This window comes from Halichoerus grypus, chromosome X (genome assembly GCF_964656455.1).
Source record: "Halichoerus grypus chromosome X, mHalGry1.hap1.1, whole genome shotgun sequence".
Lineage (NCBI taxonomy): Eukaryota > Metazoa > Chordata > Mammalia > Carnivora > Phocidae > Halichoerus > Halichoerus grypus.
The window spans coordinates 116398881-116421314 of NC_135727.1; the positions used below are offsets into that span (position 1 = coordinate 116398881).

Here is a 22434-nt window from a genome sequence, read left to right on the forward strand (position 1 = left end):
TTCTCATCACTGTGCGACTTTAGCTGGCAGCTCTTTACTCCCCAGTAACCATCTTGAAGCAGATTTCTCCGTCCCTTTCCAGCTTCATTTTGGTAAGGCCCACATACAGAACAGAGAAGGTGAGACTTGTTCTTTAGGAAAGAAGCAAGGTTACTATTCTGGAAGTTAATGGGGTTCTGACTCCCCCAAAGTACACAGGATTCAAGTTCAGTATCTAGGTGGACTATTGACTGGATTCCTCCTTAGCAGCCTTCCTATGCTCTCTCTCCCCCCACAGAGAGGTCCCATGTGCTGCCCCCCCATTCCACTCCCCACAATTTCTTGTTCCCATCAGACAGACTATGAGCTTTTATCTCCAAGTGCTAATAGGCTCCTTGGGGAGCCTAAGTCCATGTTCCAAGCCTTTTCTTAGTTAAAAAAAAGACCTATTATTTAAAAAGTAATTATTTCCATGTATATATTTATGTGCATATACTACTGTACTGGTTGATTGAGAAAACCCAAAAGAAGCTTCTAAACATTTGTTATTAGGTTTAGTGGACTTGGGGAACACATAAGATTGAGTATTATACGACTTTAGACATTGGTAGAAAATGAAGGCGTTTGTCTTCATAGCTCAGGTACATACTTTCAGACATCTTGCAATCCCAATAGTTCCATACTATAATTAGGTAATTTACACCTATATCAATGGTGGAAAACAACCTGTATTATAAATTGTCTTGATAATTTAGGGTTTTGGTCATCTCCCTGTAAGACCTGGTTGGCCTGTCCTTGTGTTCACCTCCCCATGTAGCTGGCAAAGAGCTCATACCAGGAGCAGAAAGTGGCAGCTCCACCATTTCCTTGTTTACTTGGTCACATGTTGAGTATTCTCTACAACCCCTACTTTCTTTTTCTTTTTTTTTTTTTTTAAGATTTTATTTATTTGACAGAGAGAGAGGGAGAGAGCACAAGCAAGGGGAGCGGCAGGCAGAGGGAGAGGGAGAAGCAGGCCCCCCGCCGAGCGGGGAGCCCGATGTGGGGCTCGATCCCAGGACCCTGGGATCATGACCTGAGCCGAAGGCAGACGCTTAATGACTGAACCACTCAGGCGCCCCCAACCCCTACTTTCTTAACACAAATCTTTTCAAGCCTTTCATCCATTTAGTGAGAGGTAATAGCCATAAAGAGGCTTTATCAGAAGGCCTCAGAGAACTGCAGGGGCCTCACGTAGCTGAAAGCTGGCTCTGGCTCTAGCCGCCATTCTTGTCCAAGAGCACCGCTGTCCCTCAGGCTGCTTCCTGTCTGCAGAGCACTCTCGACTGCTGGCCCTAGAGGCTGGATGAAGGAACCAGTGTCATTCTGCAAATGGAATATTCACGAAGTTGAATTTTTCTTTTTAAAATTAAATTAAAATGAATTGATGTTCTAATTTTTTTTTTTTCCCATCGTGTCAACTAATCCCTGAAGTGAGCGCATCACACTTGGGAGAACGCTGGCTCAGAAAATGATCGTAACTGCTTTGCTGAGCTTCAGGTTCTTTAATTGGGAAGATGAACATCATAACATTGTGAGGATTAAATGAGATAATGCAGGAAAATGTTGGGCACAGAAACAGTGGTTGCTGTAGGGTCCATTCCAATAGCAGAGCTTCAATAGGTCCCTGTCTAGGTCATTTGAAGAAAGTTGTTTTTTTATTGACCTGGTTCTGATTGTTGTGATAGCTAATTTGAACTGCTGGTGAGCAGAGCACGAGACAAGAAAATAGAAGTGTTTCTGCCTTTATACTGGTCAGGAACCAGGAAGAATCTGAAAAGGTTGCTTTGTTTATGCTCTTATGTTCCTCCTTTTTGTTTATAAGTGATGAGAAGGGTTTACAACTCAACTTCATCCTGGCCAGATTCATGATAGCAAAGTCAGCCAGCTAATTTTGGAATGAAAAAATTATCCAGGCAAGGAAATTTCACTTTGGGGTGCTGATGAACTGTCTGGGTTTGCTGACATGAATGGAAAGGGTTAGCATGCCAGTCTGGATAGCCAGGGTCTTCTGATCTGGAAGCACTTAGGGAATTCATCCCTAATGGATATGCAAAGCCCATTTGATGGGGGGCCCACTCACCTACCAACCTTTTTCCGGGAAACGTACCCCAGTGGACTGAAACTTCAAAAGTCGTGTGTGCTTTTTTGTCTCCTACTGAAGAAATCTTCACCAAACCCAAGATTACTAAGGTTTGATTCTGTGCTTTCTTATGAAGATTTTATAGTTTTAGCTCTTAGATTGAGGTCTGTGATCCATTCTGAGTTCATTTTTGTATGTGTGCTTCATGTAGGGCTCATGTAAAACCTTTCCTCTTCCATTTCTGTAATTCCTAAATTGCTAATTCACTACTTGAGGGTTCACCTAATTTTTGCTACCGTTCTATTTATTCATTTGCCATTCATTCATTCATACTGACCTGCAAATATAGAAGGAAAAGGACAGGAGGTTTATTGGTTGAGGGGGGTGTGAGGCGAGACCCAAAGTGTAGATGAATTGCATAATCCATCTATGGGTAAGTTAACACGCTCAGGATTGCTTAGCTCTGCTAACGTGCAGCCGTACTTTGTCAACAAGAAGCCCCATCTGGGTCATCTGTTGCCTCCTGCATGACTAAGTATAAAACATCACCCCAGATTGGGAGAACGCTTTAAAATGGTATTGCTGCCTGAGGGGCGCTCGGGTGGCTCAGTCGGTTAAGCGTCTGCCTTCGACTCAGGTCACGATCCTGGGGTCCTGGGATTGAGCCCCAGTGTCTGGGTCCCCGCTCAGCAGGGAGTCTTCTGGAGATTCTCTCTCTCCCTCTGCCCCTCCCCACTACTCGTGCACTCGCTCTCTCTCTCTCAAATAAATAAATAAAATCTGTAAAGAATGGTGTTGCTGCCTGAGAGGCCCTCTGTTGAGAGGGCAGCTGTGCGTGCAGGCGTGAGCAGTCTGAGACGTTGGCTTGGCCAGCGGGGCCCTCAGTGCCAGCTGTCCTTACACATGTTGGGGCTGAGAGAGGGGCATTTTCTCTGTAGAGTGGCACTTATTATCACCCACATTTTGCATGCCTGAGGCCCAGAGAAGTTAATGTCACACGGTTAGCCTTGGCAAGGGTGGGGGCACCTAAGTACCAAATCTGCGTCTGTTAACTACCTTCTCTGCGCTTGGAGAAAGGATGCTGCGCTCCTTCCGGGAGTGCCGATGTTGTTGGCCTTCTGCCATTGTGTGATTTCCTCTCTGAAGCTCCTGCTGGCCCTGAGACCCGTAGGCCACTCTGACTGTGCCTGACCACGGACCTGTGCTTTGTGGTTTCTGTACGACAGGCCTCAGGTTAACCAAAATCAGGTTGCTGTGTGGGGCCCTGTTATTTTAAGTATCGGTAGAGGGGAACTCCCTTTAATATGACTACTGATCTTCCAGGGCTGGTGGGCCTTAGCAGCATCTGATCTAAAGTGCTCTTTCTTTTGTCCCTGTTCCTTCCAGTGGAGGCCATAGTGGAGTTTGACTACCAGGCCCAGCACGACGATGAGCTGACGATCAGCGTGGGTGAGATCATCACCAACATCAGGAAGGAGGATGGAGGCTGGTGGGAGGGACAGATCAACGGCAGGAGAGGTTTGTTCCCTGACAACTTTGTAAGAGTGAGTACAACGTGAAACCCTTTTCCTGTCTCCTGTGTGGGTTCTACTGACCAAAGCTTTGGGGGCACTTGAGGAATTTCATGGGCTCTCTTACGGGATGAATTGATGGTTTGACCTCTTGCGTGCTATCAAGAAGAGCATGTAGAGCTTTGCACCAGCTATCTAGAGACCCATTTTGAAATCACTTTCTTAAGGCCCAGAATGTCCTCTTTATAAACTATGTCACTTAGAAAATGCTGGAAAAATATAAAGCTTGTTAAACTGTTTTTATTTATGTACTTGTTCACTTGCTTTGATGTTTTAAGAGAATTTTACCCTTTTCCATTCCATTCAAAATGAGGTGAAAGTAGTTTTGACTATTTAAGTCAAGTAGCAATCAAACTAAATGTAGAATTCCAGTTATGCTATGTTTTCGACCTTTATATTCACATCGCTTTTTTGATAGGAACTATATTATTTTTCTTTCCCCTTTATGGTCATGAAGCGTTGCATAAAATCTACTTTTTCAGTAAGGTTTGGAAAATTATGCCCTTTGCAGAAATCATCTAGGGGTTAATTACAAAAATGCAGCTCATTCATGTTAAGAAATTATATACTGCAAGTTGTACATAATAGTTGGGATTGGGTAAGAAAAAAAAAAAAGGCGGGTCACCTTGAGGCTGTTCCCTGTGGGAAATACCAAGTAGGTCTAAAATTTTTTTGTACCGTAAACTTTCTATCTAATGCTGGAGGAGACTGGATTGTTCTCGGTAGGAAGGGCTGTGTGCACAAATCCCCAGGGCCTCTGCTGTAGTTTTGGGGGGGTAGCAGACCATGCCTAAGACCTGCGGCTGTGGGGAGCAGGTGGTGTGGGGAATGCTGGGCCTAGAGTAAAGCAGGTGCCCTGGTCAGAGAGCCTCGAGGGCTACGTGGGAGGGTTTTATGAAAAGGGATTGATGATGAAAAACAGTGTCCAACCCCTGGGCCCTCTACCTGTGCCCTGCCCCCCAAGTGTAGAACAAATAGGAACTCAGTTCAGTGTCTTTCCTCAGGATCTTGCCTCAGAGTGTTCCTGCTAACACTTCTTTTGTTCATTTCTTTTTGTTGTGCAGAAGGCTGGGGGAAGTTTTGTTGGTAACATGCTGATAAACTTACTTTCTGTAAATAGTTGTGGGAGTGCAGACTTTTTTTGTTTTCTTACCTTATGGTTGAACCTAGCAGCTCTCTCCCCTTTTAAGAGTAGGAAAGCATTACATCTGGGCTACCACAGATTGACTCTGTTGAACTGATGTGCAAATGGGGGTGAATTATTTTGCCCTTCCAAACAAAATCCCCAATTTTGGGACAAGGACTGTCCTTGAAGTTGAGCAAATTCTGGTGGGGAAGGAGGGTTTCTCCAGATAAAAGGGGGAAGGTTTGGTGTGAAGATGGAGGACTAAGAAATGAGAGAGGAGGACCATGGGAAAGAAAAAGGAATATCTGGGAAAGAGAGAAGAGGATCCTGGGAAGGAGGTGAGGACTGTGGGAAAGAGAGAGGAAGACTCTGGGAAGGAAGGGAGGACTTGGGAGGAGAGAGAACATCCCTGGGAAGGAGTAGGGACTACAGTGTTGGCACCAGTTTTGGGGGGGGAGGCCCTATTTTGAAAGCCTTATTTTGATGTCCTGTAGGCTCAGTGCCCCCTTATTCCAAACCAGAAATCCATAGACTCAGAAAACTTCTGAGTTGGACTTTGCTCAGGGCTTAAGGCTGGGCCGCCTACTTAGGCGTTTGGGGGGGCTGGCAGGTACCAGGACAGGGAAGCGCAGTGCAGGAAGAGCCCAGGCAGGCTCGGAACCTCTCCTCCTTGCTCAGGGGGTGCTGGGGGGCGGGAGCTCCTCACTGTGAGCTGGGATGATGTGGTCCTGGCCGAGGGGCCTCTCTCCACCCTTCTCCCCCTGCTGGGCCTAGGGCTGGGCCTGGGGCCACCACAGCGGGCTCCTGCCCTCTGGCTTCCCTGGGCTTTGGCCCAAGGGGAATGCTGGTAGGAGATGGTCAGGAGGGAGGGAGGCCAGCCAGGTCAGGGATTACCCTGCTGGCTCGCTACCCCGGGGTTGTCCCTCTGCCAGACGGTGGCTGCTCCTAAGTCCCCTTCCTCCACGCTCCTTTCTCTTCATCCCCTGTTTCTAGCCCCGCCTCTTGCCTCGCAGTTTCTCTGTACCTCACCCACTTGGTTGTGTGTGGGGGGAGTCTCCTTCTTAGTCCTGCCTCAGATTACCTAATTCGGGCGTGCAATCTGTTTCCTTTTTGGAGCCCGACTACTTCATCTGGCCACTGTGAGGACTAAAGGAGTCAGGACTTAGCACATGGCTGGCCACCTACTGAGTGTGTCCCCATCCATGTCACCCTCTCCCCTGGCCCGAGGGCCTAATCACTTGTGCTCTCCCCTCGGCTAGAGCGCTTCCAGTGCGGGAAGTCACACTCTAGGGAGGTGCTCCTTCCACCGGAGCCAGAAAGGATGTGGCAGGAACGGCTAGGGCTGCGCCACTTGCGGCTGCCACATTTGGCAGAAAAAGAAACTTCTATTCTTTCAGATGGCTGAGTCTATTTTCAAGTCTTCACCCACTGGGAATGTTTTAGGCCTATTATTGAAAAACCTAGTAGGTGGATGCAGTGGGGTTTAACAATAACGCAAACTGCCGTAGAGGGTTCTAGAAGCTGAAAATACATCTTTAGGTAATAACAATCATACTGGCATAAGTTTGCGGTTTTGAGAGTGGGTTTACATATGCTTTTTTTAGCTCAAGAATAATTTGTCCCTGGATTGAATTGGGGAGTCTTGTGGAATCCCACTGTTGTTTGTGTGCCTTTATGCCAGTGTTGCCACGATCAGAGAGCTCACCTTACGCGCTTTCTTGATTCATTTATCGGATCCTTAATCAGTGTCCTTATGGAGCATGGTCCCCCAAGGTGTTGGGATTCAGTATCCACCCTCAACTCTGTATTGTCTCAGTTTCTCAAAAGAAAACTACCAGCCATTCCAGTCACCCCCTTCTTAAGAAGATGCCTGGGCTTTGCCAGCTCTTGGGCTGAGATTTGTTGGCAGGCGTAAGTGTATCCAACCAGGGTACAGTCATGCCCTTTTGGGTTTATCCTCCTTTTTCTTTTATTTAGTTAGTTCTTATTTATTTACTGTACACGTGAAAGAAGAATCCTTTTAAATTCCCCTTCCCTTTCTTCTCCCTACCTACTTTTTTTAGAATCCATTTTTCTCTCTCTCTCCTCTTTTTTTAAAAAAATTATTCATTGTTAGGTGAAATTTACATAGAGTAAAATGCCGAAGTCATAACTGTACCTCTCGGTGAATTTCTTTTTGTAAGTGTGCACCTCTGTCACCATCATTCAGATCAGTCCTATTTCTGTCCCTCCAGAATCATGCCTTTTCCAAGTCATTCCCCTTCCCATAGGTAAGCTATCATTATAGGTGAGGCTTGCCTGTATTTGAATTTCATATAAATGGAATCAACAAGTATGTGTTCTTTTGGGTACGGCCCCCGTTGCACAACAAAATGTTGTTGCATACATCAGTACTTTGTTCTTGCTGTAGAGTATCCCATTTTATGAATATGCCAGCATTTGTTTATCTGTTCTCCTGTTGATGGACATTCAGGTCGTTTCCAGTTTGGGTATTTTATGATTAAAGGCTCTGAACATTCTTGTGTAAATCTTCTTACAGACATAGGCCCTTGTTTCTCTTGTGTATTTACCCATGGGAGTGGCATTGCTGTGCACTCACTTTTAAGTGTATATACTTTTTTCTGTTTAAAGCTGTGGCCTCTGTGGATGGGTAGGGGGTCTCATGCCTGTGCCGGAGCCCTGTTTGTGCCACATTAGCCCGCTGAGCCAGTCAGCCTGAATCTGGTTGTCTTCATGTAGCTGCCCTGTGAGCATGACAGCCGAGGAGCCCTAAAGCCGGGAACTCACTCTCCCAGGGACCATTTGATTGTTGGGCCCAAGAAGTATCAAAGACTCCTTCTTAAATTGTTGAAAACATGCCAATAGAGAAAGTTTTATTGTGTCAAAATTTTATTGGACTCATTCAATGAGGGAACTAGCAGAATCACAAAACTGATTCAGTGAGGATATGAGGAACACATGAAAAAGTCAGTGCAGAAAGGGATGTTCAAATAAGATTGCAAAGTTATATTCAAAACAGGTTCGTGTTTTAGAGAACAATACCGTCTTAACCTCTGGGGTTATCATCTCTACCAGAGAAGAAAAAAAAAAAGGAGCACACCTTATCATTTTTAAAAAATTTTTTTATTGTTATATTAAGCACCATACATTACATCATTAGTTTTTGATGTAGTGTTCCATGATTCATTGTTTGTGTATAACACCCAGTGCTCCATGCAGAGCGTGCCCTCCTTAATACCCATCACCAGGCTAACCCATCCCCCCACCCCCCAAAGAGGCAAAGGATCTGTACTCAGAAAACTATAAAATTATCATTTTTCTTTTTTTTTTAATTTTTTTATTGTTATGTTAATCCCCATACATTACATCATTAGTTTTAGATATAAAATTATCATTTTTCTATATGTTATCCTCTGACTTTTATAGGGTTGTAAAATGTCCTAATAAAGTGTTTGTTAGTTAAATCAAGTTACATTTCCACAGAGAATCACATGATCCTGCTGGGGGTGGAGCTTAGAGAAAATATATCAGCATGACATTAAAAGGTCACACCATCATCCTTTTCCGCCTGATAATTTTAAGTTTTGGATTTTTTTTTGGAACGGACAACAAGAGACTGTAATTTGGGGTGCAATAGTAAGAGGTACTAGGATGAAATCCTCAAAGTCATTTATTAAAAAAAAAAAATGCTGCCCTTCTGGGATCTGAAACTGCCACATAAAACAGAAAGATAGCTACCTATTAAAGGCAGATATGGGCTTTTTCATAGAAGTTCATCTTCCCCATGTTGGATTTAATTACCAAGGTCTTTCTTTCGAACCTTACGCCCAGATTCAGACAGCAGTGTATTTTAGTCCAGCAAAGGATTTCTAAGCAGCCTTTTCCTGAGTTCTTCTGACGTGTATCCACAGATATACATTTTTTAATGGCCAGCCAAAGGAATTTTAAAAAGAAAAAACCTTGAAACTTTAGCTTGGGCCCACAGGCGTATGGCTGACTGCTCTGGGAGGGGACCCTTGGTGAAACGCAGCGGGACCCAGGCCCTCAACGTTTTGTTGTACACAAATAGATGTGTGGAAAGCAGGAAGCTGCGGTAGGGGTTAAAAGAATATGCTTGTTGGTTTTGAAATTGACCTGACACTGTCTGTGAGGAAGTAAACCATTCTCTCTCCCTATTTGTACATGTGCTAGGGAAACGTACACTTTGCACGCTGTGGGCCCATCGTTGAAGGCTGAGCTGTATTTACTTGTAGCTTGCATGTCTAATGCTGAGTATCACAATTTTCAGCTTGGTTTCCCATTGCCTCAGCCTCCATTTGCTAGGTGTTTCAGATCTCTCTTCGGCATATCCAGAGCCTGTTTTGTATTTGTGTAAAGTTGAAGAATATAGTTGTTTCATAATCAGTGAGGTGAAAGGTCAGGATTTCGCATATTTGTACCATTCAGAGAGAAAGCTCACAGTTACTTTGCTGGGTTTTTTTTTTTTTTTGTGCTAATGCTGCTTTTAATGGTGGCTCGATATAGAAGTAGAAGGTTTTTCTCACTTGAGCTGATAGAAGTTTTAAAACATGGCCTTTTACACTCTCAAGTAGCCTCATAATAGATTTGTATCTCAGGCTGACAGGGCTATATAAAGGATACAGGACAGGATGGAGATTATTTCTTGTTTTTTTGTGGGGTGAAAGAATTAACTGTTAACCCAGCATCATGATTGTACTTATTTGGGAAAAAAATGTTATGTTTTGGTGGTGGTTTCATCTTCCATTTCTTTTAGTTGGGTGGGAAATAAAAGGAAATTTGCTTTCTCAAATTTGACATTTTCTTGTTAATACACCTTTTGTTTTGGTAGGTGGCCATCCATTAAGCCCGTTGGAGTCCTCCTGAGTATTTCTGAATTGTGTTGTGAACACGTGTGTTTGAGCCCAAGCAACTTGTCTTCTTACAGCATTTAGTTGTTGTTCGCTTTCTTGTTAGACAAATATTAGCAATATATCCTTCCATCTTCCCTGCCATTAAGATCCCAAATCTCATCAAACGTCTGGTTTGAAAACCAGGGTGATAGTAGTAAAAAAAAAAAAAAAAAAAAGGTTTTACACAAACTATCCCTTCTTTTTTAAAAATATTTTTTTACCTTTATTTTATTATATTAGGCACCATACATTGCATCATTAGTTTTTGATGTAGTGTTCCATGATTCATCGTTTGCGTATAACACACAGTGCTCCATGCAATACGTGCCCTCCTTAATACCCATCACCGGGCTAACACATCCCCCCACCCCCCTCCCCTCTAAAACCCTCAGTTTGTTTCTCGGAGTCCATAGTCTGTCATGGTTTGTCTCCCCCTCTGATTCCCCCCCCCTTCATTTTTCCCTTCCTACTATTTTTTTTTTTACATGTAATATATTATTTGTTTCAGAGGTACAGGTCTGTGATTCATCAGTCTTACACAATTCACAGTGCTCACCGTAGTACCTACCCTCCCCAATGTCCATCACCCAGCCACCCCATCCCTCCCACCCCCCACCACTCCAGCAACCCTCAGTTTGTTTCCTGAGATTAAGGGTCTCTTATGGTTTGTCTCCCTCTTTGGTTTCATCTTGTTTCATTTTTTCCTGCCTTCCCCTATGATCCTCTGTCTTGTTTCTCAAATTCCTCATATCAGTGAGATCATATGATACTTGTCTTTCTCTGATTGACTTATTTCGCTTAGCATAATACCCTCTAGTTCCATCCACGTTGTTGCAAGTGGCAAGATTTCTGGGTTTTTTTTCTGATGGCTGCATAATATTCCATTGTATATATATATACCACATCTTCTTTATCCATTCATCTGTTGATGGACATCTTGGCTCTTTCCATAGTTTGGCTATTGTGGACATTGCTGCTATAAACATTGGGGTGCATATACCCTTTCAGATCACTACATTTGTATCTTTGGGGTAAATACCTAGTCAAACTATCCCTTCTGTAAGCCTGGGCCTGTGCTGGAACTTTCCCCAAACTCTAAATTTCTACTTCAAGTTATTGACCTTTAAGTTCTATCCGTATGAGAGGAACAGATCCCTGAAAAGAGGTACATGTATGTTTACCCTTTTCCTATGATAATCTTCATCTTCAAATTTTAGTTCTGTCACGGAATAAAATTTGAATTCTGTCCCCTGTGTCCTTTTCAAATCTTGACAAAGAGCACAGTCCCCTCACTGGAGCTGTCTGTGCTTCTCAGGTCTGGTTGAGTGTGCTGTGTGGTCGAGGGCAGTGGTGTGGGGGCCTGGGGACTTGGGTAGACACTTTCCTCTGTTCCTCTGCCTGTGGTGGCAGCTTGTCCCCACCCCCCCAACCCCACACTCTCCAGAGCAGATGACCTGAGGCATCATGGCTCCTTGTTCACATGGCTTGTCAATGAGGAAGACTTGTCTATGCCTTCATTATTCAAACTTTGTTGGCTCTCTAGTGTCATTAAATAACATGGAAACACATCCCTCTCTCTCCAAATAAATGCTAGTGCATCATTTCTTCTAATGGTGCCTCTGCTCATTGGTTTCTGAGTCACACCTGTTTTTCCATTTTCAACGGTGGAATATGGCCCCCTGGTTACTGGTAGGGTTCACTTTAAGCATCAAGTGAATCCTTGTCCAGTGGTTTCACAGTCCTTGTGACTTCAGGCATCAGTTCAGATAGCTTTCACTTTGTCAGCACCTTAATTCTGGACCCACAAGGTGGAATTCTCGATGAGATCACATAAGCTGCTGATGGAACAGGTCTGTGAGTAAGACAAAGATCATTACGTATTTCTCAACTGTCAGAACTGTGCAGTGTTTACTGCTAAATCTGAGATGGAGGCTCTGGAGGAATAATGGTAGCAGAAGTGAGCTCGGTAAATGAAAGACATTCTCTCTGGAAATACAAATATATAGCAGAGGGGACAGGTGTCAGGGTGGGGGGGGTGCTTCACTGACAGTCTAGCTTGGATCTGGTTGTCTTCCTGTTACAAAGGAGAGAGCACTTGCAACAGGACATACTACGAAGAGGTAGTGTGGCAATTAAGTTCAGTGCAAGACTGAGTCAACCTTCCTGTATTATGGAAGCAAACTTAGGTTTTATGGACCTGGCGAGCATGTGGTTTAAACTGCTTTCTGGCCCATGGGCCCTGTCTGGGGGACTGTCGTCCCTGCCACACTCACTGCTTGAAGACCCTGTGTCCCGGGGAATCGTGAAGGACCGGGTTTCTACTCTTCATTCTGCTTTGGGCGAGTAAGATATGGTTTCTTCCTCATCATTCCTTCTGCTTATTCTGGGCAGAGGCACTTGTTCATGGTAGCGGGAGGAGGCGGACCATGTGGCGCTGCTCCTTGTAAAGAGAAGAGGGAACAGAGGGTGTTGTGTCTGAGGGGCCACCGTGCCCACCCCTTGGGCCCGGGCTCTCGCTGCTGCTCGGGCGGAAGCTATCGGCCTTGAGTGCCCCTTGGTGGGACGGGCTGGTCTTTATTTAAAAAATTTACTTCAACAGGGGCACCTGGGTGGCTCAGTCATTAAGCGTCTGCCTTTGGCTCCGGTCATGGTCCCAGGGTCCTGGGATCGAGCCCCGCATCGGGCTCCCTGCTCCCCAGGAAGCCTGCTTCTCCCTCTCCCACTCCCCCTGCTTGTGTTCCCTCTCTCGCTGTGTCTCTCTCTGTCAAATAAATAAATAAAATCTTAAAAAAAAATGTACTTCAACAAATGGCATAGAGTAGAGATTTCCAAGTTACTCTCTACATTCAGAGACCCTGAAGTGGATCTCTCTCATCAAATTTCACCTTTTTAAAAAAGATATATTTTTTTATTTTTAGAGAGAGAGTGTGAGAGGGAGCGGGGTGGGGGGGGGCGCCGAGGGAGAGAGAGAATCCTGAAGCAGGTTCCGTGCTGAGTGTGGAGCTCCATCCTGGGACCCTGAGACCATGACCTGAGCCAAAACCAAGAGCTGACCGCTCAACCGACGGGGCCACCCAGGCGCCCCAAATTTCACTTTTCCAAAAAACTCTGAACCCCAGGGCCGTTGATTTTGTGCATGATATGGAATATTATTTTCAAGATATTTGTCCCATGCTGTCCATTTAATGTGTCTCATTGTGTTGGTAGCCCAGAGACACATTAAATGGAATATTGTCTTGTCCCAAATGTAACTTCTTCCATGGGATGACACTTTTAGCTCCTGTGACCTGTTCTTTGGTCATTTTCTACTCTGGACAGCATGGGTTAGCCATTGTTCTACAAAGATGTTCCTGATTAAGACACCACCTGGAAGGTTTGGACTGGATTCATCAGGCAACTCTGTTAGAATGTGCTGAATGAACCTACAGTTGGTCTTCTTGTGGCCCTGATTGCTGTTACTTTAGGGAATAATAATGGCTACATTCTCTCCCAGGCTTCCTGGCTGCCTGGCACTGTGTATACAAGCTGCCAGTGTCTGTGTACAGGGCATTTGTTGAGCACTTACTGTATGCCAGGAGGGAAGGCGGCTGAGCCCTTCACATGTTTTATCTCATTAAATCCTTATACCACTCTGTGGCATAGGTACTGTTCTTTTTTGTCCTGCCTGTTTTTCAGAAGAGGTAACTGAGCCATAGGCATCTTAAAGTTAAAAAACTTATTCATGGTCACACAGCTTGGGTGGGGCAGAGAGTGCCCTGGAACCCTGGCGGGCTGGCTCTAGAACCTGAGCTCGAGCCCACAGCATCATCCGGGCATCTGTATCGTCCCGACGGGAGTAGGCCCCTCACCGTTATTGCCTGCTACATTATGCCTTCCCCGAGTGTCCACTCAGTATTTTGCAACTTTGTACCCCTCTGAGGTAGAGCTCACAATTATTTTGCTCTTCTTGATGTAAGAAAGAATCACAAATTTAACTTCCATAAGTGACATAAAGTAGAGATTTCCAGGCTGCTGTTCTATGTTCAGAATTGTGCTTGTTTTATTTTCTGATTTTTAAAGGATCCTCTTCAGAAATCAGCTATTTCAATTCAAAAGAGCAACCATTGCCTGGATTTTTGGGCTTGTGCTGTTTTTCCTACAAATTGTGAGAGCAGGGGGACCTTGGTGACACAGTCAGTTAAGTGTCTGACTCTTGGTTTTGGCTCCGGTCATGATCTCAGGGTCCTGGGATCGAGCTCCGCACTGGGCTCTGTGTTCAGCATGGAGTCTGCTTGAGATTCTCTCCCTCTCCCTCTGCCCCTCACGCTCCTGTTGTGTTTCTCTCTCTCTCTCTCTAAAATAAATAAAATATTTTTTAAAAAAACACCAAATTGTGAAAATAAGGGAATTTGGGAAAATATTTCATTTTACTAATTAGTAAGGAAACTTGTTATTTTGTAATGTTCAGGATATGCTTTTCAGGAGTTTGACTGTCTTTTCTATCAGTGGTTAATAATCCAGGTGTTTGACTATCCAGTTGTTTCCCGTCCTTGGGGTCCTTAAAAGCAACCAATTCCTGCTCAAATTATTCTTTTTTTTAAAAATTTTATTATGTTATGTTAGTCACCATACAATACATCATTGGTTTTTGATGTGGTGATCCACGATCCATTGTTTTCGTATAACACCCAGTGCTCCATGCAGTACGTGCCCTCCTTAATACCCATCACCAGGCTAACCAATCCCACCCCCCCTCCCCTCTAAAACCCTGTTTGTTTAAAATTTAAATACATAGTTTTCTTTTAGAAAACAAAATCCTAACAACCAGAAACTGTTGAATGCTGTTGTGAGAAATGTTACTCCAAGAGAAATGTTACTCCAATGTCTGGTATAATTGAGGACAAGTGTGTCACCAGTGAGAGCCCACACCATTTAGCAGATTCCTCAGACTTCGTCACTGTTGCAGTGCTGGAAGAATGTGGGGGGATGTCATGTGACTTGGGGAGAGCAGTCCCCTGACCCAGTTGATCTTGGTGATTATGCATAATGGAGTCCTATTTTCTTAATGACAGGATTATTGAATCTGAGCTTAGAAAGGGACTTTGAAATCATGTGTTTCAACCCCCAGCTTCCTAGCAGATCAAAATCTGGACCATCTAGAATATTGACTTGATCATTACTGGATATTTACACTTGTGACATGTGGGGTCCCACAGGGGACTCCTTGCCCGTGGGTCTCCAGCCTGGCCCTGCTCCAGATGAACTCTACTGTCAGAATTTTGGAGTTGGGAAAGGAGTTGGGATAAGGGCCTTAGGATATTTTTAAAAAGTTCAGCTGATGCTGCTGCTTGATAAAGCTTGGGCACTCCTTTTGTACAATGGTATGGATAGTCAACGTCATCCTTTTTAATCTTATATCTTTTCTCAAGCACATGGGTCGGTAGCCTGTGACCTGTAGTTCTACATTTGAAAATATTATAATGTTATTGCTAAAGTAGCTTTTGAATATATGTGTATGTATATATACATACATATGTATATATATGAAAACATCATCATGCTGGAAGTTATAAAAAGGAATATTTACCACAAATACACAAATGACAGCAATATGTAAGTATATTGCTCCATTTAAGTCTATGAGCGTGAATACATTCTAATTGCAGAACCCCTGGCCTAAATAATGAGCTCCATTCTGCCATCTACCCAGAGGTGGTGAGGTGGGCAAAATTTCTAGGAATGCTCTCCAAGATTCCACTCCCAAATAGCCAGGGCCTGTGAATGTGATGTGCTATCATTCCAGTGATTGTATTATGTTATGTGGCACAGTTGACTTTTAAAAACGGAGGGATCCTGGTGGGCCTAATCTTATCACATGAGCCCTTAAAAGCAAAGAACTTTCTCTGCCTCATGGTAGAAGAAGAAGTCCTAGAAATTCAGAGCTTGAGAAGGACTTGCTGCTTTGAAGATGGAGGAGTTACGTGAGAAGGAATACAGACAACTTTACCGGAGCAGAGAGCAGACCTTGGCTGGCAGCCAGCAAGGAAACAGAGACCTCAGACCTCCTGCTTCAAGGAATTGGGTTCTGCCAACAATTTGAGTGAGTTTGGAAGTGGATTATTCTTCCAAGTCTCTAGATAAGAGTCCAGCTTGGTTGACGTCTTGATATCAGCGTTGTGAGATGCCGAGCAGAGAATCCAGTTGAGCCTGCCTGGACTTCTCATCTGCAGAAATGTGAGCTAACAAATGGGTGTTGTTTTAAACTATTAAGTGTGTGGCTGAAAATACGGAGAGCAAATGGCCTGCGGCGGTGCTCTTCTTCCCTACTGGCAGGTTGTCAGTGGAGACTGAGTAGGGAATCTGGAATTTTGTATCCTGCCTGGTGGTGCCAGGTGACCGTTGCAGCTCTCCCTTCATCCACTGGCATGTTGTCCATAGAGACCAAATTGGGAGACTGGACTTCTGCCCTCCCCCCCACCGCCAGCTCAGCAGTAATAAGTGGCCCCCCATCACCCTCCCTACTAGAGTGGGGAAGATCTTGGAGAGGAGGGAGCTGGAGAAAGGGATTCATTAAACCTATATAGGAAGTCGGAGGCAAACTCCTGTCCGACCCATACATGAATTTGACTAGAATTAACATGCCAACAAGTTTGAAAATAGAAACTACAGGGTGGCATACCACCCAGTTTTCAGAGTGACCTCTAGGTAACACAAATGAAAAGACCTGAATAACAGTGGAAGGGCTCTGGAAACTAAACTGTTATTGGCATTACAACACACAAAATAGCTCAGGACCTGCATGCTTAATCTAAATAGGATCCACAGTCTTGTAATATAATACCCCAAATACCTAGGATACAATAAAAAGTCATTTGTCATATCAAGAACCGGGAAAACCACAACTTAAATGAAAAGGCAATCAACAGATACTAACACTGGGAAGACTCAGATGTTGTAATTATCTGACAAATATTTTAAAGCAGCAATCATAAAAAATGCCTTAATGAACAATGACAAACACTCTCGAAGAAAGATGAAAAATGAAAAAAAAATCTCAGCAAATAAATTGGAGATATTTAAAACATGGAAATTATAGAACTGAAAAATAAAACTGCCATATTAAAAAGTTTACTGGTTAGCTTAATAATAGATTAAGGATGACAGAGGAAAGAATCAGTGAAGTTGAAAACAGATCAATAAAATTTACCCAGTCTGAACAACACATAGAAAATAGTGTGGAAAAACAAATGAACCTCAGAGACCTGTGGTACAATAACATAAGGTCTAACATTTTTGTCAGTGGAGTCCCAGAAGGAGAAGAAAAACATATGGAAATAAAACGTATTCAAAGAAATAATGGCTGAAAACTCCCTAAACTGGGCAAAAGGGGTAAACCTCCAGGATCAAGAGGCTGAGCAAAACCCAAACAAGATAAACCCAAGGAAATCTATGCCAAGACACATCATAATCAAACCTCTGAAAGCTAAAGACAAAGAAAAAGCAGTGAGAGAGAAACAACACGTTATCTGTAGGAGAAGAATGATTTGAATGACGGTGGATTTCTCATATGAAATCTTAGAGTCCAGAAGGAAGTGCACAGCATTTTCAGGTGCTGAAAGAAAAGAACAATCAACTCTGAATTCTATATCTGGTGAAAATATTCTTCAGAAATGAAGAGAAAATAAAAATATTCTCAGCTGAAGGAAAACAGAATTTGTCAATACCAGACCTACTCTTAAATAATGGCTAAAGAAAGTTCTCTAAATAGAAAAGGAAATGATAACAGAAGGAAGCTTGGAACTTCAGAAAAGGGAAAAAAAACAGTGGATGGGTAAAAATAAGGGTATGTATAATACGCTGTCTTTATCCTCATTAGCTTTTAAAATGATGTTTGATGGTTGAAGCATATGTTATAATATCATTAGGTGTGGTGTTCAATATGTGTAGAGATAATATATGGGAAAATTATATTTAAAAATTGGGCAGGGTATAAAAAAATAACAAAAAAGAAAAATGAAAAAAAAAGTGGGGAGGGTATAAAGGGACCTCAATGGAAGTAAGGTTTCTATACATCACTTCAAATGAGAAAACAGTGATACCACTGGCTGTGATAAGTTACATATGTATATTTTAATAACTAAAAAAATATTAAAAATCACTTAAAAATTATACAATGACATATACTCAAAGACTATGGATAAATCAAAATGGAACTTTAAGAAATGTACAAGTAACTCACAGGAAGGCAAGAAAAAGGAAAAAGAAGAATGATATATAGAAAGTAAAGAGAAAACAGGGGCGCCTGGGTGGCTCAGTCGTTAAGCGTCTGCCTTCGGCTCAGATCATGATCCCAGGGTCCTGAGATCGAGCCCCGCATTGGGCTCCCTGCTTGGCGGGAAGCCTGCTTCTCCCTCTCCCACTCCCCCTGCTTGTGTTCCTTCTCTCGCTGTGTCTCTCTCTGTCAAATAAATAAATAAAATCTTTAAAAAAAAGAAAATAAAGAGAAAACAAATAATACAAAGGCAGACTTAAGCCCTGACATTATCAATAATTACTTTAAGTGTAAATGGTCTAAATATACCAATTGAACAACAGAGATAACAGAATGGTTAAAAAATGTGACTCAACTATGTGCTGTCTACAAGACACTCGCTTCAAATATATTGATATAGGTGTGTTAAAAGTAAAAGGATGAGAAAAGATATGCCATGAAAACATAAATTTTTTAAAAAGTGGGAGTGGCTATTTATAATATCAGATAAGGTAGACTAAAGAGCAAAGAAAATTACTGAGACAGAGAAGGACAAATGATAACATTGTCATTCCACCAATAAAACAGCAATCCTAATATGTATGCATTAAACAACAGAGCTGCAAAATACACGAAGAGAAATTGATAGAAGTGAAAGACAGATATATTCACAATTATAGTTGGGAGCTTCAGCATCACTCTCTCCAAATAGAATATCAGTGAGGATATGGAAGTGAGGATATCAGTGAGGATATGGAAGAACTGAACAACATCATCAACCAAGCAATTCTAATTGACGTTTATAGAACACTCCACCCAGAAACAGCATAAAACACATCCTCATCGATACCCATGAAGCATTCACAAAGTTGGACCATACCCTGGGTCATAACACTAACCTCAATATATTTAAAGGAATGAAAAACATACAGAGAATGTTGTCTGACTATGATGTAATCAAACTAGAAATCAGTCACATAAGATCAAGATAACAGGAAAATCTCCAAACGCTTAGAAATCAAATAACACACTTCTGAATAATCCATGGGTCAAAGAGGAATTCTCAAAGGAAATTTAAAAAATACATCAAACTGAATGAAGATGAAAACATAACATATTGCAATTTGTGGGACATAGCTAAAGCAGTGCTGAGAGGAAAATTTATAGAACTTAATGTTCACATCAGAATGGAGGAAAGTTCTGGGTGCCTGGGTGGCTCAGTTGGTTAAGTGTGTGCCTTCAGCTCAGGTCATGAGCTCAGGGTCCTGGGATTGAGCCCGCCTTGGGCTCCCTGCTCATCGAGGAGTCTGCTTCTCCTTCTCCCTTTGCCCCTCTCCCCTGCTCGTGCTCTCTCTCTGTCTCTCTCAAATAAATAAATTAGATCTTAAAAAAAAAAAAAAACCAATGGAGGAAAGTCCTCAAATCAATAATCTAAGCTCCCACTTCAAGAAATTAGAAAAGAAAAGAAAAAAAGAAAAAAGCAAGCAGAAGAAAGGAAGTAATGAAGAGCTGGAATCATTAAGGTTGAAAACAGAAAAACAGCAGAGAAAATAAGTGAAAAAACTAGCTCTTTGAAAAGATCAGTAAAATGGATAAACCTATAAGAAGACTGACAAAGATAAAAAAGAAGACACCCATTGCAATGGTAGGAATAAAACAGGGGCTATCACTATATACCTTACAGTCATTAAAAGGTTCATAAGAGAATATTACAAACAGGTCTATGCACATACATTTGACAATTTAGATGAAATGGACGAATTCTTAGAACAACCACAAACTATCAAAACTCACTCAAGATAAAATAGATGGATAATTTCAATAGTCCTGTAACTATTAAAGAAATTTAATTCATAATTTAAAGGCTTCCAAAAAAAAAATCTCCAAACCTAGAGGGTTTCATTAGAGATTTCTACCAAATATTTAAAGAATTAGCATCAATTCTACATAATCTTTTCAAGAAAATAGGAGGGAATGCCTCTTAATTCATTTTATGAGGCCAGTATTACCTTGGTACCAAAACCAAACCGACATACAAAAATAACTACAGATCAATTTCCCTCAAGAGCATAAACACAAAAATCCACAACAAAGTATTAGCAAAACAAATCCAGCAACATGAACTATGTACCATGAGCAAGAGGGGTTCATTCTAGATACGGACAGCAGCTTCAGTGTTTGAAATCAGTTAATGTAATCCACCATATCAACAAGCTATGGGAAAAAAATCACATAAGCATATCAATTGATGCAGAAAAAACATGTGACGAAATTCAACATCCATTCATGATAAAAACTCTCAGCAAAGTAGGAATAGAGGGGAATTTCCGCAGCTTGATAAACAGCATCTACAAAAAAACCTACATTAATATTATACTAAATGGTGAAAGACTGAATGCTTTCTTCCTGAGAATGGAACAAGGTGAGGATGTCTGCTCTCACCACAGTACTGGAAGTCTCAGCCAGCACAATGCTGAGAAAAGAAATAAAAGACATAGGAATCAGAAAGGAAGACTAAGACTGTCCCTGTTTGCATATGACATGATTCTCTACGCAGAACATCCCAAGAAGCTACAAAGTAACTCCTGGAACTAATAAGTGAATTCAGCAAGGTCACAGGATAGAAGATGAACACACAAAAATTAATTTTTCTATATCCTAGCAATGAACATATGGAAACCTAAATTAAAAGTACAATCCCATTTACAATCACTCCTAAAATAATTGAGCTACTTAGGTATAAATCTAGCAAAACACACAGAGGATATATATGCTGAAACTACAAAATGTTGATGAAAGTATTTGAAGAAGATCTAAATAAGTAATGAAGTTATACTGTGTTCATAAATTGGAAGAGTCAACAAGGTAAAGATGTTAATTCTCCCCAAATTAATCTATCAATAAGGTAATTCCTATCACAATCCCAGGAAAGTTTTCTTTTTTTTTTGTAGCCTTGCTTGTTTTATTTAATTTAATTAATTAATTAATTAATTAATTATTTTTTAAAAAAGATTTTATTTATTTATTTGACAGAGAGAGACACAGCGAGAGAGGGAACACAAGCAGGGGGAGTGGGAGAGGGAGAAGCAGGCTTCCCGCCGAGGAGGGAGCCCGATGTGGGGCTCGATCCCAGGAACCTGGGATCATGACCTGAGCCGAAGGCAGACACTTAACGACTGAGCCACCCAGGCGCCCGCCTTGTTTGTTTTAAAATGTATATGGAAAATCAAAGGACTTAGAATAGTTAAAACAATTTTGAAAAAGAAGAGCAAAGTAGAAGGACTTCTAGGACTATTTTATGACTTCGTGTAATAGCTCTAGTAATCAAGACAGTGTGATATTGGTGCAAAGATAGACACATAGGCCAGTGACACAGAATAGAGAACCCAGAAACAGGCTCACACAAATATGCCTTACTGATTTTTTTTTAAGATTTTATTTATTTATTTGAGAGAGAGAATGAGATAGAGAGAGCATGGGGGGGAGGGTCAGAGGGAGAAGCAGACTCCCTGCTGAGCAGGGAGCCCGATGCGGGACTCGATCCCGGGACTCCAGGATCATTACCTGAGCCTAAGGCAGTCGCTTAACCGACTGAGCCACCCAGGCACCCGAGCCCTACTGATTTTTGACAAAAAGGCACAAGTGATTCAGTGGAGGAAGTATAGCCTTCAGCCAGAGCAACTGAACATCCACAGGCCAAAAAAAAAAAAAAAAAAAGGAACTTTAACCTCAACCTTACACCTTATAAAAAAACTTATCTCAAAATGGATCAGGGATTTAAGTGTAAAACATATAACTATAAAAGTTTTAGAATTAAACAGGAGAAAATCTTCAGGGCCTAGGCCTAGGTGAAGAGTTCTTAGATATCACACCAAGAGAACATTAAAGAAGAAATTGATCAATTAGATTTCCTTAGAATTAAAAACTTTTGCTCCATGAAAAACCCTGTGAAGAGGATGAAAAGATAGGTTACAGGCTGGAACAAACTCTTTGCTAACCACTTGTCCAACAAAAGGACTTGTATTTAGAACGTATAAAGAACTGTCAAAATGCAAGGAGCCAAAAAATCCAACTAAAAATGGGTAAAAGGCATGAACAGACATTTCACCAAAGAGGATATACAGATGGAAAATAAGCGTATGAGAAGATGTTCAGCACCATCAGCCATTACAGAAATGCAAATTAAAACAACGAGACAGTACTATGTATCTATTAAAATGGGCATTAGAATGGGGCTTAAAAAATAGTGATAAATGCAAATGCTGGCAAGGACTTAAAGAAACTGGTTCTCTTGTACATTGCTGTGGGAATGTAAAACAGTTCAGCCACTCTGGAACACAGTTTGACAGTTTCTTATAAAACTAACTATGCACTTGTCATATGACCCAGCCATTGTACTCTTGGACATTCATCCCATTGAACTAAAAATTTATGTTCACACAAAAACCTGTCTAGGAGCATTCATAGCAGCTTTATTTCAAATAGGCCCAAACTGG

The 22434-nt window shown here is 42.1% G+C and overlaps 1 protein-coding gene across 7 annotated transcripts in view; it reads left to right on the top strand.

Moving 5' to 3' along the window:
• The window catches only part of SH3KBP1 (SH3 domain containing kinase binding protein 1), a 328530-nt gene that overhangs the window by 46377 nt on the left and 259719 nt on the right, over nt 1-22434 (top strand). For 6 of the 7 annotated variants that reach the window (XM_078064415.1, XM_078064418.1, XM_078064411.1 and 3 more), the window contains exon 2: nt 3488-3645. In XM_078064415.1, coding sequence (XP_077920541.1) covers nt 3488-3645 — 158 coding nt within the window. The remainder of the gene's footprint in view (nt 1-3487; nt 3646-22434) is intronic. The other variant, XM_078064414.1, reaches the window with a different exon arrangement.